Genomic DNA, 19,890 nt, shown 5'->3' with positions numbered 1-19,890 from the left:
TCCTTGTCAATGACTTTAAGCTGCCCTACCTGGACTGCTTCAGCTGTCAGTATGCACATACCTTTAGGGACAAGTTGTGACTACTCATGAAAATTAGTGTTACAAAGTTCTCCTTGACCACCTACAATGATTATGATCACTGCTGGCATATAGACTGACAACTGGAACATGTGTTTCTGATGACAGCGGGATAAAATCTCCAATGGTAAACAGCTGCCAAGAGCAATCTTTGTTATACGTGCTTCATGGAATAGCTTAGTCAGTATTCCACACCCTATGAGTGCTTTTGATACTTGCAAGAAGTCCCACCTGAGAATAACTTTTTTGACTACAGACTGTTAAAATGAAATTCAAAAAGCTCCATTCTGTTATTGATAATTAGTCTTGCAATACGTGTTCCTGTTGGCTGGACATATTTCCCATTTGCAACCTTCAGCACAATTGCTTTTGTATCACCGAACACATTCCTTTTTCACTGGTGGTGATAAGCTTACGACATTACAGAAAAAGAACTTGATGACTGTCATCCATGGGGGATTTACACCTGAGGCAGCCTCACCTCCACAGATGGTCACCTCTTCCTGAAATCAATGGCTATGTGAACAACTGTTATCTACATGGCTACAGGGAACAGCAATAGCATTTTAGAAAGTGAGCTCATTCAGAGTACAGAGATAGCCTACATCCCACAGGTCAACTACAATTGTCTGCAGTTAACTGGCGCGACTAGGGCTATTGTGATGGTTGACGTCTTGTGGCATAATACTCACTAAACACTGATCTTCTTCCTCTGCAGTAGCATACATGTCGAAAGTGCTCACAGTGAAAACATACCAGTGTGTTGTTCTTCATCCTCCAAATGTCTGCTTTCTGTGGGGCATTATACTTGGCAGAGAAGTTGGTTGCACACACGTTGGCCTGATGCTGCACTGTCTTTTTGACAGTTGTGACATACGTTCAAATTGGCCCAGTGTACTCTTCGTAACACATTCGACCAGATGTGGAGACTGATGCCAAAGATTGTAACACTTCTTACTCGACATTCTGCACGACCTCATGTTGTATGGGATCATCACTCATGACTACTATTCCTCTGGTGTACTCAGTCCAACATTTACAACTGCTATACACTGCTGTGCATCTTTTCTAACCATCTGACCTATGAAAGAGGAGAGCTCATGGTGGTCTTGCACAACAGCCTTTGAGATCACATTTGGCAGTCATTTAGTCACACTTTTTTGGCTACATTTCTTGGATTCACTGACACCACTTAATAAATTCTTCTATTGTGACAACTTTTCTCAGAAGAACTTGGTAAGTCTTCTGCAATTACTTTCATCAGGTGTGAGACTTTGTTGGCTTCTGTCATATTCAGATTTATGATGGGGCATATGACCTAAAAATTCTGTATGTACAAGTGTGTAGTTTCCCCTTGATGATGGGCTCTGTTCTTAAATTGTTCTTTAGCCAAGCAGACTTGCTGCGGATTGCCATTACACATTTTCTACAGTTCAACTCGGAATTTGTTCCAGCTGTAGAGCTTCTCTTCATTGTTCTCAAACCACTGTTCGGCTGCGCCATTCAAGTAGAAATAATCTACAAAACACATGTCACCCCCTGTTGTATCGGGCCTTTCAGCCATTTTGTCAGGTCCTGACCAGTGGTTCTGCATAACACTGATTGATGCCCAATACGCAAGTGACTTACTGCTGTTTTCGAATACATTGATCTTAGGAAAGATGTACTACTTGCACGCAGTTCTTCACCACATAAGCGCGACTTATACTTTGCCTAATTGGTGTCAACATGACGTAAATGTTTTGAAATAGCCAGCTTCCCCAGCAAACAATGTCGTGTTTAAACCATAATTAGACCCAAACATGAACACAGGGTCATCAATGAAGCACAACACACAGAACTAAAAGTACATTTGTTACTGACACCAATGTACAGCCATAAAAGAAATGAACTGAAATTCAATAAACAATAAATTGCTGATGATTGGGTTTGAACCGGTGACCAGCAAAAGGCCAACCAGGTAATAGTGCAGAAGTGTGGCACCCTGCAACAGCACCACTGGCATGACGATGCTTCAAAAAACAAGGTGTCTACATATGAAAAGAAAAAGAAAAAAGCCACAGCTCTGAAGTTCATGTGACGTGTAAAGTGGGTTAATGATGTCACATTGGTGCCTAATTCCACACCAACTCTGCCAAATGCCACTGTGGATGTGTCATACATTGGGAAGGTTGTCACAGCCCCTCTTACCCACATTTCACTCCTCCTTTTGACATCTCTGCAGTGGAAGTCACAACATCCAGTGTTGTTGAAATCATGTGGTTTCCTGATTAGTGGACCAAGAAAAACACTGCAGATACACTACTGTTCAGAACTGACACAAAAAGTCCTCAGGGAGTGGCATAAAGGGCATCAATGAAACCCTTTGTTTTGGGACATTAATTCCAACGTTTTACAGTCTAAAACGGCAGCTCACAGTGCGATGACCTCACAGTGCGATGACCTCACAGTGCGATGACCTCACAGTGCGATGACCTCACAGTGCGATGACCTCACAGTGCGATGACCTCACAGTGCGATGACCTCACAGTGCGATGACCTCACAGTGCGATGACCAACACGAAGCCATTCTTGACCATCTTTGATACTGCTTATATCTTCCTAACACTTCAACCCTTCTCTAAGGACATCATGGGCTAGCAACCCCATTAAGCATGATCGCACCCCTTCGGAGTGACCATTTAAAACCATTTGACAAAATTTTACAATGATTCAAAGAGGCAAAGGTTCATATCCTTTTTCTGCACTCCTGTTTCAAACCCTCATGTGGCATGATCATGAAGGGTTGCGATAGTGACATATGCATGAATAGAACAAGGCTCCTCTAAGAACCCCCAGTTTGGCAAAACCTTCAGTAGTATCTACCCATATTTTTTGAGAATTTTAAAAATTTGCCTTGAGAGAGAAAATTTGTGAAGTAGCTTGCAGGCAGAGAACAGCTTCACACACCTCTGATACAAGCTGCCTGTGTTGTGGTTCTGACCTCCATTGCAAGAGCGGTGAAATGTGGGTAAGAGGGGCTGTGATGACCTTCTCATTGCGTGACACATCCGCAGTAGCAGTGGGCAGAACTGTGGTGAAATTTTGTGACAATGTGACATTATTAACCCACTTTACATGTCTCAAACTTCTGAGTTCTGGACTCTTTTTCACATGAGTACAAACCTTTCTGTCTGAAGCATCATCAAGCCTGAGGGTAAAGTCACAGGGCGCCATGCTTTTGTGCCATTACAGAGGTAGGTTGTAGGTACCTTTGAGATAAATTTCAAACTTATGCATCACAATGGGAAACAATTATGGGGTTATGAAAAAGTTATCATTTTATTCTGTTGCACAGTATAGAAAGACAACAAAAATGTAACAAACTTGAAAACAATAGTATGGAGAGGGGAAAAGAAGTAGATGAAGATGAGACGGGACACATACTCCTGTGTGAAGAATTTTACAGAGCACTGAAAGACCTAAATTGAAACATGCTACACAGAGTAGACATTCCCACAGAGTTATTGAGATATACCACGATAAAATTATTCCACCTGGTATGCAAGAGGTAAGAGACAGGTGGAATACCCTCAGACTTCAACAAAATAATTCCAATGCCAAAGATGGCAGATGTTGACAGATATGAATATTACTAAACCATCAGTTTAATAAGTCATAGTTGCAAAATACTGAGATGAACTGTTTGCAGAAGAATGGAAAGACTGTTAAAAGCTGATAATGGAGATCAGTCTGGGTCCAGAGAAATGGATGAACACATCCATTATTGTAGAAGATAGACTTAAGAGAGGGAAACCTCCATTTATTGATATAAGAGTGTTTATTGCATTTGTAGATTTATAGCCAGCTGTTGACAGTGATGACTGGTATAGACTCTTTGAAATTCTGATGATAGCAGGGATAAAATACACAAAGCAAAAAGTTATCTAGAACTTTTTACAGGAACAAGGCTGCATTCGCAAGAGTAGAAAGACTTGAAAGAGAAATAGCAGTTGAACAAGGAATATTACAAGTTTGTAGTGTATCCCGCAATGTTATTTAAATTTTACACTGAGCAAGCAACAGAGGTAACCACGGAGAAATTTGCAAATGGAATTACATTTCAGAGGGAGGAAATAAAAACTCTCTGAGAATTGAGAATTTTCAATAACATTGTAATTCTGATAGACTGTAAATTATATGGAAGATCAGCTGAACAGAATGGGTAGTGTTCTGAAAAGATTACTAGATGAACATCAACAACCGTACAAACAGGGTAATGTAATGCTATCAAATTAAATCAGTTAAGCTGAGGGAATTACATTAGGAGATGAGACACAAAAGAAGTAGATGAGCTTTGCTATTTAGGCAACAAAATAACATGTTTGCCGAAGAAGAAAGATATAAAATGCAGACTAGCAGTGTAAGAAAGCATTTGATGAATAGAAATTTGTTAGTACTAAATATAAATAAAAGTTTTAGAAAATCTCTTCTGCAGATACTTGTCTGTGTACAATATTGCAAATTGGTGATAAAGGAAATATGTGGCACACGTTGATTACAAAGAGATTAGTTCATAGCACATCCTGAGACATCAAAAAATCTTAAATTTGGTAATTTGGGGAGGGGGGGGGGGATGCGGTGGGGGAGGTTTGTGGAGGAGGACCAATGTTTAACTATAGTAAGCAGATTCACATGGTAGCAGGTTGCAGTAATTATGTAGAGATGAAGGGGCTTGCAAATTATAGACTAGCATGTGGAGAAACATCAAACCAGGCTTCAGGCTGAAATCAACAACAACAACAACAACAACAACAACAAATACATAACTTTGCTGTAACAATTTCTATTTACCTGTAAAAATGTTACCATATTATTATTGCTTTGCACTTACCATTGGCTCGATGAACGAGATAGTTTTCTCTGAGATTGCTGCTGAGGAGGAACTCCATATGAACTCAGTGGTGGTCCTGCTTGAAAGAACCCGAATTCACGCCGCTTTGTTCGGTTTTCGGTGGAGAAGCAGCCTTCCACTTCCTGGACACCTGAAGAACGTTCATTATATCTTCCCCTTGGAGAGTTTCCAAATGTGACAGTGTTACCAGCACCTTTGCTTTTCTCTCTATATTCTTTACTCTCTGGGTTAGTCTCTGAAATGGCTGCACGCATGTTTCCAGAGTAACAATAGTTGTAAGATTCATAGCTTCTTTCCAACATTAGTTGCCTTACTGTACCATTTTTGCACTGAGCAAGGACTTTCCGATACAGCTGTTGCAGCAGTGCACTAATGATGTAAGTATGTACTTGTAATGGTATTGTTTCCTCTTGGTGTGCAAGGTGCTGAACAACTTCATTTATTGGTACCATTACCACATCTACATCTTCCCATTCAGTCTGCGGGCAATTCTCTTGCTCAGGTGAGAGAGCCTGTTGCAATATTGGTGTTCGTTGTGAGTTGGGTTGTTCTGCTTTAGTCTGTGGATGTTTGTCTTGTTTGGGTGCTGTCCGTGCAGCAGTCTGCTGTGTTGCTTCTTTTTGTGATGAGCCATGTGTGTTCTTTGTTTTAGGACGTCTCCACCTTCTGAGTTCAGAGTGTGGAAAACCATGCTGCACAAACACTTCTACAGGGTTCCACATTGCTATTTCAGATTGAGACACACCTTGTCGTCTTGCCTGTGTGTGTGACACTGTCTGCTGTGTTGACCTAGTTTGAGTTGTATAAGACTGAACAGGTTTAGGCTGTGGGGTATTTGCCTTTGTAATCTGATGCTTTGGAGGATTTCGACGCACAGCTACAGTCTGTGTGGAACTACACTGAACCATTCTTGTTTGTGAATGATTCTGCTGTACCTTAGTAGTTTGTGCAAGTTTCCATTGCACAGATCTGTGTTGAGAATTCCTATTTGTCTCCCCAGTCTGTGAGGAACTCTGCTGCAGGGTTCCAAATTGAGTGCGACTCTGTTGCACTGTTTCCAGTTTTGAAGGATTCTGCTGTACAGCTTGCTGCACGCGTGGTGGAGCTCGCCTCATGTCATGGTCAGTTCTAGTTAACATAAGCAATGCATTAGCTGCTCTAAGCTCATCACCGCGACCTGACACTGCTAATCTTCTTCCAACAGTGGCTCCTTGTGATTCAGAATGTTTACGATCCACCAATGATAAACTAAAATCAGAATCATACGATTGTAACTCACATAAGTATAGATCATCAAGTGCACAAAGTATGGCATCAGCTGACTGAAGTGCAGCTTTATAATCAGGGTAACCACAAAACTTAGCCATGTCTCTGTTGCTCCCTGCTCTTTGTCAAAAACTTTGTGATAATTCTCAAAACAGGTGAGTATAACTGATTTACTTATTATTTAAGAAAGTTTCTGGTACTGTTATCTTCCAATTACTGAAGCACTCTTCCCCAAGTTCGCTTTCTTGGAGCTGCACAGTTTGTGCTGCAAAAGAAAGTAAGATAACATGAATATCATGACATTATACCTTTTGAATACATTGTATATGATAAAAAAAACTGCATATTTGTTCAAAGGAAATTGTTTCTACGTAAGTTCAGGACAGAAACCACAAATAAAAATCAACTACCTAAATTACAGATTCTGGGTGAAAACATTTTGAGTATGTTTAGAGTCTGAAAAAATGTTTCTACTATCACGTTATTTAAAGTGAAGACCTGGGGAGGTGGCATTATGTCAAGTTGATGCTCAAGAAAGACGGAGGGAGGCAGTAACAGTAAATCATACAGTATCCTTACAAATGAAACACTGCCACACCCTACATATCTGTACACACATGCCCTGCATAATACAATGAACACACACAGAATGTTAATTTTGCTTGACAATATTCCTTGCACACTATCACTCTGCCAGCATTTATTCACAGAATAATATGTATGAATCCACATTTCGTCTAAATAAACCACCAGCCACTTTAATTTTCATGCTCCAAATTTCCACAAAAATTAATGTAGTTTTCCTCTTTTGAAATTATGTTGTCTCATTTGTACATGGTAACTCTTTATTTTGCTATATTTTAAACACAAATTTCATCGAGAGAACAAGCAAGTGGACAACGAGGGATGGGAATGGGGATTGGAGCACAATGTAAATGGTTGAATGCAACCTGGGTCGGACACATGGCATGCTCTGGTGAATAGCCAAAGAAACAGTATTATTTAAGCCATCACAATGAGTGCTCAGCCTATTCTGTAATCCATGTTCCTGTTGTCCACTCACTGTGTTCAGTGCTACACACAACCTGTACTTGACTACATTTTACATGTTGCTCTATTAAGTACTATATTCCACAAATCGTGTCATTGCTGTAACAAATTTGGCGACGAGTGAGGGTTATGATTTCTCCGCATGTTAGTGTCAGTGCTAAGACGCCCGAAAAACATCTTACTGGAAGAAACATTCCAACGTATCATTTTCCAGCACAAAGCTTTCACAGTACAACAGCAGGCTCTCGCCACCGCTCTCAAAGTGACATTTGAGTGTTTGTGGCAGGTTACTTTCCCGTCAGTGCAACAATCACTCTTTCCAGCAAATGATGAATCTGCTGAAGTTAGGGATACCTACGAGACATGGTTACGCCAACCCTTCCAGGTTTTTTGTGTGGGTTATGCAAACCTGGGTAGGGCTTTCTTTCTTTCTTTCTTTCTTTCTTTCCTGGCTTTCGTCTCACATTTATCAGTTGTTGTGCCAACTTGCGCCTTTGCAAGGACTGGCCAATTTATCATTTGATAAAATGAGCAAGCATCTCACAACCTATTACTGTGACAGAATGCATGCGTCATTGCGGTGTATGTAGAATTTTACCACTGCCCGAAACATCCAATCCAATCTTGCAAAGCCTCCGCTGCAGAATTACACAGGCTGAACCGCCATCATAAATTTGTCACTAGCACACAGTATGGGTCACGCTGATCACATGGCCCCAGATAGGGAAGTCTGGAACAAGGCATTTCACTGTGAGAATCTGATGCTTATGGATGTGCTCAATATAGCACAGTCCTTTGAAGTGTCATGGGCCACAGGCAAGCAGATTGCTGTGTGGTGAAAGGTATTTGAAGCCACTCAGTCAACCCCTGTTAGGCATGCTGCAAGTGTTCAGGATGATGGGGAAGCCATTGCAGCAGTATAACCTTAGGATCAGCATCGCATGGGGCAGTGTCAGTTATGAGCACAGCAGCAACAGGCCACGTCACAACAGCCCCCTTCCATCTTGCCTGTACTGCTTCATCCAACACAAGCATGCTGCATGTCCTAAATGTTGGGCTGTTTGCAACAAATGTCAAAAGATAGGCCCATTGCATTGGCGTGTAACTGCTCTTCAAATGTGGTGGACGCAGTAACAGCGATGGACATAAACTGTATCTCTACAATGACTGTTTCCTTGAACAAATAGTTTATTGACTTGCATGTGTTTAATAAACTGCTAAAAATGCAAATGGACACAGGAGCTACAGTAAATGCACAAACATATGTGGACTTAGGCTCTCCTTCCCTTACAAAGGTTTCACAGAAGTTGGTCAGCTACAATAAAGAGCAGATTCCAGTTCTAGCTCAGTTCTCTGCTCCTGTCTCTTACTAATCTGTTGTTCGCCATCTCATCTTCCTTGTAGTAGATAATTCCCACAAAATAGACCTGTTCGGGTTAGATGCGTTTAACATTTTTGGTTTGTCCATTGCTGATGAGGTAAATTTAGTGTCGGATCGACTTCCATATCAGCAACTGGAGTCCCCCTGTACCGACTTTCCATACGTTTTCCCTGGGGCTTGATTGTGCTGCTGGTTTTCAGTCCCACACTACCGTTAAAGAGTCAGCCAGCCCCCGTTTTTTTTTTTTCAGGCGCAGCATGTGCCTGTCGCGTTGTGCACCTCTGTCAACGCCAAATTAGACCGTTTGATGTCACTTGATGCCATTCGGTCTATTTCTTCCAATGAATGGGCTACACCACTGGCCGACAGGTAAGCTTTGCCTTGCAGCGACTTCAGTGTCACCATCAACGCACAGTCCGTGATAGATACATACCCTTTGCCCCAACCTGACGAGTTGCTGCAAAATTATCAGGTGTCCACTACTTTTCCAACATAAATTTGTCAGAAGCATGCCTCCGGCTCCCCTTCAATGAAGCCACTAGGCATCTTCTTGTTACCAATACACCTTTCATCCTATATCAATATCAACACTTACCTTTTGGCACCACTAGCACGCCCACAATTTTCCAGCATTTTTTAGAACAGGTGACAGCCTTTGTGCCCAGCTACATAAATTACCTCGACGATATCGTTCTTCTGGGTTCCTTCGCCAAAGACCACCTTAGAAATCTCTGATCACCATTCTGTTTTGCAGTCTGCAGGTCTCAAGGGCAATCTTGCCATATCTCAATTTTTTCAGCCATTAATTGAGTATCTAGGTTTCAAGATTTCTCACAGAGGAGTCAAGCCACTGTGTCACCATGCTGATGCAACTGCGGCTTTGCTGCAGCTGACCTCCATTAAGGAACTGCAAGCGTTTCCACATAAAGTGGTGTACTACTTTAAGTTTCAACCGGACGCATCCACCGTTGCTCTGCCCCTGCATGCACTTTTGCGTAAAAGTGTACCCTTTTTTATGGGCCCAGCTTATGACCGAGTGTTTGCTTTGCTTAAATCTAAGCTTCAATCTGCCCAGTGTCTTGCCACTCTTCAGCCAGGTCAGCATCTTGTGTTGGCTACAGATGACTCTCAGCACGGTACTGGTGCACAAATACGCGGGCATATCTGAAAGACCCATTGCTTACACATCTAAGACTATAACTCCCACTCAGCAGCAGTATTCTTACACTGAAAAGGAGGCTTTAGTGGTTGTGTTCACCCTCAAGAAATTTCATTTCTTCTTGTTTGGTTCCAAGTTCCATTTAGTCACAGATCACAAGCTGTTGGTTGCTCTTTTTAACCCTTCGGCTTCTGTGCCAGACAAGAAAGCACATTGCTTTCAACAGTGGGTTCTCTTCTTCTCTCATTATCATTATCAGATCCATTACTGGCCGACGGCACAACACGTCAATGCAGATGCCTTATCCCGCCTTCCAATCCGGCGGGACCCAGTGACTGACCACGACTTGCTTTGTTTCTGTTTACAAATTGAGAACTACAATGCAGTCGATTAGTTTCCAATTACTAGTGCTAGGATAGCATCACCTGTCACTGCCGATCCTGTACTTAGTTGGGTCACCTCTTTTGTGCAGCATGGTTGGCCGGAAAAATCCCTGGGCCATGTCTCCAATCCCTTGCATAATTATTTGTGTGTCCAGCACCGCCTTTGTGTGTTTGATGGGGTTCTCTTGTTCACTGCAGAGAACGCTGCTCCCTGGGTTGTAATTCCCGCTTCCTTACGTCATAACGTACTGCAGCTTCTGCTTATCGGTCATTGGAAGACCTCTCACACCAAAGTTTTGGCCCATCGGAATGTATATTGGCCAAGCCCTTCCTAAATCAGTAAGGCCTCATTATAGTGGACGCCTATTCCAAATTTCCCTATGTGGCACATTATCTGCCCACATCCGCTGCGGCCACTATTTTGGCCCTGTCTTAGATTTCTGCAATTTTCCGTATACCATCATTACTGATAACAGGCCCCAGTTTGTTTCTTGTTGCGTCTTTTTGTCAGGTTACTGGTGTTCACTACCTCACAGCTCTCCCATTTCACCCTCAATCAGATGGTGAGACCAAATTCATGGTTGGGACATTTAAAACTCAGAGTATGTATCTGGCTAGTCCCTTGAACCAGCTTTAGACCATTTTCTGAGTTTGTACCATTTCACTCCGGTGAGGGCCAAAAACCCAGCGGAGCTGCTACATGCCAACAACAGACCTTCCTTAACCTGCTTCATCTGACATCGCGTCCTCCAGTGTCATCAACTTGGCAACGATTCCAGCCAGATGGGCCTGTCTGGACTCATAGTTTCAGCTGCCAGCCAAACTGAGTACCTCCTGTCATTGAGTGTCACTGGGGCCGGTGCCTGTGCATCGTCTACGGTCCTGATGAGTGGATATCCCATCACTTCGACCAGCTGCAGCTGTGCACGAGGAGGCACAAAAGGGGGGGGGGGGGGGGGGGGGTTCTGTTACAGAGGGCCCACCACCACGTCCCACATCCCAGCCACCGCAGGTGTCTGTTCCTGTGTCACAGATGGTCCACTTTGCCCCACATCGTGAGTCTCTACCTGGCAGATTGCTGCCTGGGGTTCCTGCCTCTGCCCCCACTCCTAGACTGCCATTGGCTGCCTCAAATGCTGGGTCCAATGCAGCCATCATCTCCGATGCCACTGCTGTTGCCTCCAGCACCAACCGCTGACCTGGATGAGGACGTTTCTATGGAAACATCGTCCCCTGTCCTGCCCTACGGCCTTTCACGAGAGAGGGTGCACCAAGCCAACCCATCATCACCCCTACTCACCAGTGATTGCCTGCTACATGCTGCAGCAGCTGTCATTATCGGGCAACAAAACGGATGACAGCACTGTCACTGATGTTTTCCAGGACGTAATGTCAGTGGATTGTCAGATCATTGCTTGTTTTTCATGGTACCAGTACTTTTACCAGTACGTATTCTGTACCATGCATTTTTCTGTGCCTAGTGTTTTTATGGACGTGTTCCCACCCACTAGAAGGGAGGAACGATGTACCTTCACTCATGACACGCAATTTCAGAGCTTATACGTCCACGCAATTCACAGGCCCACTTACAGAAGCCACCTGGGTCAGCCTCCAGGTACACTCTGGAGAGCCTCTGGCGTGCTTTGGTGGGTCACCAATATAACAATGTTATTTAAGCTATCACAAATAAGTGGTCCGCCTGTATTACTGCTGTCCAGGAACTATGTTCAGTGCTACGCACAGCCTGTACTTCATTGCACCTTATGTGTTACTCTATAAGGTATTATGTTCCATAAATCGTGTTTTTTATAGCTACAGCAATGGTGATGTAGCTTAAGATGCTTGATATTACATTGTAAAGCAGTCCACACTGACACGGAGGATATCATCCTCAGTGACTGAACATGATCAATTTACTTATCATCCATTAAAATACTTTTCACATTAAGAATAGAGAAAAAGTCAAGGTGCATAGCCTCAGACTGGCACTTTGTAGGTCTCAGATTCGATACCAGTCTCACAACTTTCTTTTGTCAGAGTAAAAAACTGTTGATGGATGTGACTGAAAATAAGGGAGACGAATGCGGAGTTTAAATAAAACAACAGTGTATGGCTGCAAAATTTATAGATGGAAAACCATTATTATGGAATGCTTCCCCTTATACTGACAAAAATTAAATGCCACCATGGCAAGGTGTCTTCATACATTCACGATGTGAGAACAGTTTAGGTTTTATGACAAATATCATTCAAAAAATTGTAGCTGTAACATAATAAATATATATGCATACAGTTAATGCACATCAAATTTGAAATCACTTGCATTTCATCTCTTTCTCATCTACTTTCTTATCACTGTTATGAAGACAGTTGTTAATTGTTATCAAAAGAGAAAGTAGAGCAAAACTAATGATAAAGAGAAAATACAAACAAAATTGTGATTCTTGAAGTTTTCCAGGCGTATTGAATGTTCAATGAGATTTCGGGATTGCAGCCGGATCATGTTGACTTCTTGCCACGATACTTCGGCTGGCAATCGTCCAGCCATCTTCAGGTGAGTGTCTGTCACTGGAGACTGCAAGTTCTCAGAGTCAACTTTATAGCAAAAAATAGGCACGAAAACGCACGCGCATCGGCCTCAGTCACAGGAGCGTTCTCTATCGAAATCCGCGCCGTCTGGAACTACTGTTCTATCTGTGGCGCGCAGGTGCATGCATAAAGGTGAAAACATGTCCGCCCTCTGTCGGAATGCTCACCCGCATCACTAAAAACAGACGTCAGATGTTGCCAGATGTGTCATTATGAATAAAATGTCTTCTCTCAGAGGAAATTGGAGAGATCACCAGGTCCCAAGCTTTGTCCAGTTGAAAATCACTATCACAATTTATAAGATTTTGTGCTAGTTGTATCTTCACAGATTCTTTAATTACTGAATCGCAGAAAGTTTTCGCTGGGGCCAAGATTTTCGTGGCAGAAAAATCAGTAGCGAGTCCTCTGGTAATACAGTGCTCAGCTACTGTGCTGCGAAAGGCGAGTGTGGCATTCGTGTTCAATGCACCTTTCATGTATTGTGCGTGTCATCTGACCGATGTAAGCTTTGTCACGCTGGCAAGGAATTTTATAGATCCCGGCCTTCCGCAGACCGAGATCGTCCTTTACTGAGCCGAGAAGGGCACTAATCTTTGCCGGTGGCCGGAAAATTACTTTAAATTCATATTTCCTTAGACTCCTGCCTATTTTAGATGAAAGGTTGCCGATGTATGGAAGGAACGCCCTGGACTTGAATAGCTCCTTATCTTCTTGATTTTGTAGGTGGTCACATTTCTTCCTTCTTAGCGCTGTTCTAATCTGTTGTGGAGAGTAACCATTACCTCTGAACACCAACTTTAAATGTTCCAGCTCTTTTGTAAGGCTGTCTCCATCAGAAACAACATGAGGCCAGTACACCAACGTTCTAAGGACGCCGGTAGTTTGTGCACGATGATGACAACTCGACGCTTGCAGGTAAAGGTCCGTATGTGTTGGCTTACGGTAGACACAGTGCCCTAATGACCCATCCACTCTCTTAGTAACCAAGATGTCCAAAAACGGCAAGCAACCATCCTTCTCTATTTCTATCGTAAACTGGATGTTCTTGTGGATTGCATTCAGATGTTCCAAGAACATCTGAATGCAATCCACAAGAACATCCAGCATACAATGGAAATAGAGAAGGATGGTTGCTTGCCGTTTTTAGACATCTTGGTTACTAAGAGAGTGGATGGGTCATTAGGGCACTGTGTCTACTGTAAGCCAACACATACGGACCTTTACCTGGAAGCGTCAAGTTGTCATCATCCTGCACAAACTACCGGTGTCCTTAGAATGTTGGTGCAGCGGGCTCATGTTGTTTCTGATTGAGACAGCCTTACAAAGGAGCTGGAACATTTAAAACTGGTGTTCAGAGGTAATGGTTACTCTCCACATCAAATTAGAACAGCACTAAGAAGGAACAAATGTGACCACCCACAAAATCAAGAAGATAAGGAGCTATTCAAGTCCAGGGCGTCCCTTCCATACATCGGCAACCTTTCGTCTAAAATAGGCAGGATTCTGAGGACCCGGCAAATATCAGTGCCCTCCTTGGTTCAGTAAAGAAGGATCTGGGTCTGCGGAAGGCTGGGATCTATAAAATTCCTTGCCAGTGTGGCAAAGATTACATTGGTTAGACGACACACACAGTACATGAAAAGTGCAATGAACACGAATGCCACACTCGCCTTTCACAGCCCAGTAAGTCGGCCGTAGCTGAGCACTGTATTACCACAGGACACGATATGGATTTTTCTGCCACAAAAATCTTGGCCCCAGCGAAAACTTTCTGCGATTCGGTAATTAAAGAATCTGTGGAGATGACTAGTGCAAAATCTTATAAATCGTGATGGTGGTTTTCAACTGGACAAGGCTTGAGACAAGGTGATCTCTCCAATTTCCTCTGAGAGAAGACATTTTATTCATAATGACACATCTGGCGACATCTGACGCCTGTTTTTAGCGACGCCGGTGGACATGTAGTTTTCACCTTTATGCATGCGCCTGCGCACCACAGATAGAACAGCAGCTCCAGAGTGCGCAGATTTTGATTGAGGACACTCCTGTCATGGAGGCAAATGAGCATGCATTTTCACGCCAAATTTTATTTTATTTTATTTTATTTTTTTTTTTTTTTGCTATAAAGATGACTCCGGGAATTTGCAGTTTCCAATGACGAACACTCACCTGCAGATGGCTGGATGATTTGCCAACCAAAATATCGTGGCAAGAAGTCAACATGATCCGGAAGCAATCCCGAAATCTCATCGAACACAAACAAAATTCATTTTATAGCTGGAGTGAACACACTGCCCTCATCATACTACTTTGTGACCTTTACACTATCTCATCATGCTGCTTCACTGACTGCAGTCATTTTAATTGTTAGTAAGTAAATTCATCTTTTCTTCACAGTAAAGGATAACAGCCAAACAGTTGCACGATAAAGATTTATTGAAATCCTTGACCACGGTTTCGGTATATCTAAATATATCTTCATCAGAAGCAAACATACACCTTAACAGGAAGACACTTTCATTAGCAAAAACTTAGCACCATAACTGAGAAAAAAAAAAAAAAACACTTATAGCTTAAGTAACCGTAAAATTATCAAAGTATTACAAGCACAAAACTTTTAGCCACTTACTAAAATCACATCCTGCGGTGGAGATACATAAAACAATCGTGCCAAAGGCATCGTTAGTAGTTAAAACATCACCTCCATTTATACAACATAATTATGAAGAGAAGGTCGATGCAAACACGGCATAGCAACAGTACTTCGCCTGTGAACTACCGTGGAGAGGGTGTGGAAGCCCTAGGGCAGACAGTTTCACTGAGAGAGGGCACTTGAGGTATGAGTGAGACACTCGCACACATTAAAACCCATGGATACATACACATGAGCATCAAACTTTAAAAAGTTGTGCTAATTCAAACCTTCTGTCTTAATAAATAAAACATATCAGAACCATGTAAAAACTCCTACATACAATAGAAAATATGAAACCAATTTACCTGTGTCCTAGTGTCAAGCAGATGAAGCTTGCGCTACGGAACACATCTAACAAGAGAGGGCACTAGCGTTATGGGCGAGAATCTCGCGTAACTTAGACTAAGATACATACTAGTGAAAACAACCAAAATGTTATAGTATAACGAAACCATCTGTTGTCATGAATAAAAACATAACAGAATCATTTAACCACACATACACATCGAAGGCCGCGAACAGCAAACATCAAAATATGTAAAATCCCAACAAGGCAGGAAAGGCACATCTCACCAGCATCAAAAGGCAAGATAACTAACTTCTAGTCAGTCAGACTATATTACATTAGAGCTAGGAGGGGTTTGAAACTAACCAAAAAATTTTTGTTTCTAAGCTGCACCTGTTCATTAAGAATAAAACCATCTTCTTGAGACAGATGCTCGAAAATCTCTAATTCCTCGAGCAGGTCCAGTTTGTAACCATAACTCGCTTCGTGTAGCAATTCTACGTGGCGTATGCTGTAAGAGCCATAGATGTTCAGCAAATGTGGAATTATACACATTTTCCCCATTTTTACCCACCATGTGTTCTTTATATCTTACTTTAATGGGTCTAACTGTCTGTCCAATGGTTAAATGATTCTGTTATGTTTTTATTCACGATGACAGATGGTTTTGTTTTACTGTAACATTTTGGTTGTTTTCGCTAGTACACTACTGGCCATTAAAATTGCTACACCAAGAAGAGATGCAGATGATAAACAGGTAGTCATTGGACAAATATATTATACTAGAACTGACATGTGATTACATTTTCACGCAATTTGGGTGCATAGATCCCGAGAAATTAGTACCCAGAACAACCACCTCTGGCCTTAATAACAGCCTTGATATGCCTGGGCATTGAGTCACACAAGAGTTTGGATGGTATGTTCAGGTACAGTTGCCCATGCAGCTTCAACAAGATACCACAGTTCATCAAGAGTAGTGACTGGCGTATTGTGATGAGCCAGTTGCTCGGCCACCATTGACCAGACATATTCAATTGGTGAGAGATCTGGAGAATGTGCTGGCCAGGCAGCAGTCTAACATTTTCTGTATCCAGGAAGGACCGTACAGGACCTGCAACATGCAGTCGTGCATTATCCTGCTGAAATGTAGGGTTTCGAAGGGATCGAATGAAGGGTAGAGCCGTGGGTCGTAACACATCTGAAATGTAACGTCAACTGTTCAAAGTGCTGTCAATGCGAACAAGAAGTGACAGAGACATGTAACCAATGGCACCCCATACCATCACACCGGGTGATATGCCAGTATGGCGATGACGAATACATGCTTCCAATGTGCGTTCACCGCAATGTCGCCAAACACGGATGCTACCATCATGATGCTGTAAACAGAACCTGGATTCATCTGAAAAAATGACGTTTTGGCATTCGTGCACCCAGGTTCGTTGTTGAGTACACCATCGCATGCACTCCTGTCTGTGATGCAGCATCAAAGGTAACCGCAACCATGGTCTCCAAGCTGATAGTCCATTCTGCTGCAAACGTCGTCGAACTGTTCGTGCAGATGGTTGTTGTCTTGCAAATGTCCCCATCTGTTGACTCACGGATTTAGACGTGGCTGCACGATCCGTTACAGCTATCCGGATAAGATGCCTGTCATCTCGACTGCTAGTGATAGGCCATTGGGATCCAGCATGGCATTCCGTATTACCCTCCTGAACCCACCGATTCCATATTCTGTTAACAGTCATTGGATCTTGACCAACGCAAGCAGCAATGTCGCGATATGATAAACTGCAATAGCGATAGGCTACAATCCAACCTTTATCAAAGTTGGAAATGTGATGGTACGCATTTCTCCTCCTTACACGAGGCATCACAACAATGTTTCACCAGGTAACACCGGTCAACTGCTGTTTGTGTATGAGAAATCGGTTGGAAACTTTCGTCGTGTCAGCACGTTGTAGGTGTTGCCACCGGTGCCAACCTTGTGTGAATGCTCTGAAAAGCTAATCATTTGTATATCACAGCATCTTCTTCCTGTCGGTTAAATTTTGCGTCTGTAGCACGTCATCTTCATGATGTAGCAATTTTAATGGCCAGTAGTGTATGTATCTTAGTCTTTAAGTTACGAGATTCTCACACACATAACACTAGTGCCCTCTCTCATTAGATATGTTCCTTAGCTCAAGCTTCGTCTGCTTGACACTAGGACACAGGTAAATTGGTATCATATTTTTATTGTATGTAGGTGTTTTCATACTGTTCTGATATGTTTTATGTATTAAGTCAGAAGGTTTGAATTAGCACAACTTTTAAAAATTTTGATGTGCGTGAGTATGTATCCATGGGTTTTAATGTGTGCTAGTGTCTCGCACATACCACAATTGCTCTCTGTCAGTGAAATTGTCTGCCCTAGGGCTTCCACACCCTCCTCACACTAGTTCACAAGTGAAGTACTGTTGCTCTGCCATGTCTGCATCAACTTTCTCTTCATAATTATGTTGTATAAATGGAGATGATGTTTTAACTACTGACGAAGCCTTTGGTACGATTGTTTTATGTATCTCCACCGCAGGATGTGATTTTAGTAAGTGACTAAAAGTTTTGTGCTTGTAATACTTTGTTAATTATACGGTTACTTAAGCTGTAAGTGTTTTTTTCTTCCTCAGTTATGGTGCTAAGCTTTTGCTAATGAAGGTGTCTTCCTGTTCAGGTGTAGTATTGCTGCTGATGAAGATATATTTAGATATACCGAAACTGTGGTCAAGGATTTCAATAAATCTTTATCCTGCAACTGTTTTGCTGTTATCATTTACCATGAAGATTTTCAACATTTGCTGTTTCAGGCCTGCTTAAAATCTTGAAATTCATCTTTTCAACACCTATACAACAAACACTCACCAGTAAGAACAGTTTAAGGATTATATACCAGACACCCTAAACCACATCAACATTCAACTATTCTCTAATCCCCATATCCGCTCCTTGTTAAGAGTTGTCTGTTAGCTACAAAATCTAGGTCTGTACAACATAAATTTGTTAAGTTTGTATTTTCTAGTATTGTTCATATTGTCACAGAAACTGTTGCCAAATAACACATTTATCCACATCATAAATGGCAGAGTTTTGTGTGCAATTTGCTGCTTTTTTTCTTTGGGTTAAATATTTCAATTCCAGTTCACAGTCTGTGACTATTGCTCATGTATGTGTTCATTTTTGAACAGCCTGGCTTCTATTTGCATTTGCACAACTGTTGTCACCATCTATTTCGCAGAGCAATGTGGGTGCCTTTTATCGTGTCTGTTATCTACACTACCACCACCACCACCACCACCACCACCACCACATTTCTCACAGTGTGGACTACTGCTGTGTGATCAAGGATATCCATCTGATCTTTGCTGCTCGCTATGGACGCAACAGGTATTTGCCCACTCTGAGACACCACTGGCATGGTTGTGTGAACTACTGTCATACTCAATTATGTGGTTTGTACATTTGTGCTGCCTGCACATCTTCACTGATCAAGCCAATGTAGTGTAGGGAGGATAACAGTCTGGTAAGGCTAGGAATGTGGTATCAGTAGTGGCCTGACAAAGATAGTTTCTGAAATTTAGCGCACCAATGTGTACATTTTTGAGTTGCTACGGAATCATGAAAGGCCATGCATCAACAAGATTGTCAAATGCATTAATGCATGGCTGGAAATGGTTACAACAACAGGTGCCATGACCTAATTATGTGGGGAATTGTTTGTAGTAATGGTAGGTTTTTTAAGGAAAAGCCTTGGAAGAGGTGGTCACACTCCCACTGCGATGGGTAGGAAAGAGAAATATCTTTTTTAGTGGGAGTTTGCTTAACAAGTATTCCTACTTAATGTGGGGTCTCTGTAACCAAACGAGGTCATCCAGCAGAGCACTGCAGGTACTGGAGGATTACAGATAAAAGTCAACAAACTAACTATAGATCATGATTCTTGTGACACAAAACGTAATCTTCAAAGTGAAAAGTTGACATACATTAGCCAACTTCCTGCTCAGATACTCCTCATAGATCAATGTGGCCTAAAACAACATTAAATGTTGACAAATTTGTTTGTTAAAACT

At 42.2% G+C, this 19,890-nt stretch overlaps 1 protein-coding gene across 4 annotated transcripts in view; it reads right to left on the bottom strand.

The window, feature by feature from the left end:
* The window catches only part of LOC126470391 (uncharacterized), a 195,808-nt gene that overhangs the window by 89,774 nt on the left and 86,144 nt on the right, over positions 1–19,890 (bottom strand). For all 4 annotated transcript variants that reach the window (XM_050098232.1, XM_050098233.1, XM_050098235.1 and 1 more), the window contains one exon: positions 4,952–6,503. In XM_050098232.1, coding sequence (XP_049954189.1) covers positions 4,952–6,339 — 1,388 coding nt within the window. In that variant the 5' untranslated portion in view covers positions 6,340–6,503. The remainder of the gene's footprint in view (positions 1–4,951; positions 6,504–19,890) is intronic.

Source organism: Schistocerca serialis, chromosome 3 (genome assembly GCF_023864345.2).
Source record: "Schistocerca serialis cubense isolate TAMUIC-IGC-003099 chromosome 3, iqSchSeri2.2, whole genome shotgun sequence".
In the NCBI taxonomy this organism is placed as follows: Eukaryota; Metazoa; Arthropoda; class Insecta; order Orthoptera; family Acrididae; genus Schistocerca; species Schistocerca serialis.
The sequence above is the reverse complement of the archived record's forward strand: the minus strand, read 5'-3'. Positions and strand labels throughout refer to the sequence as shown.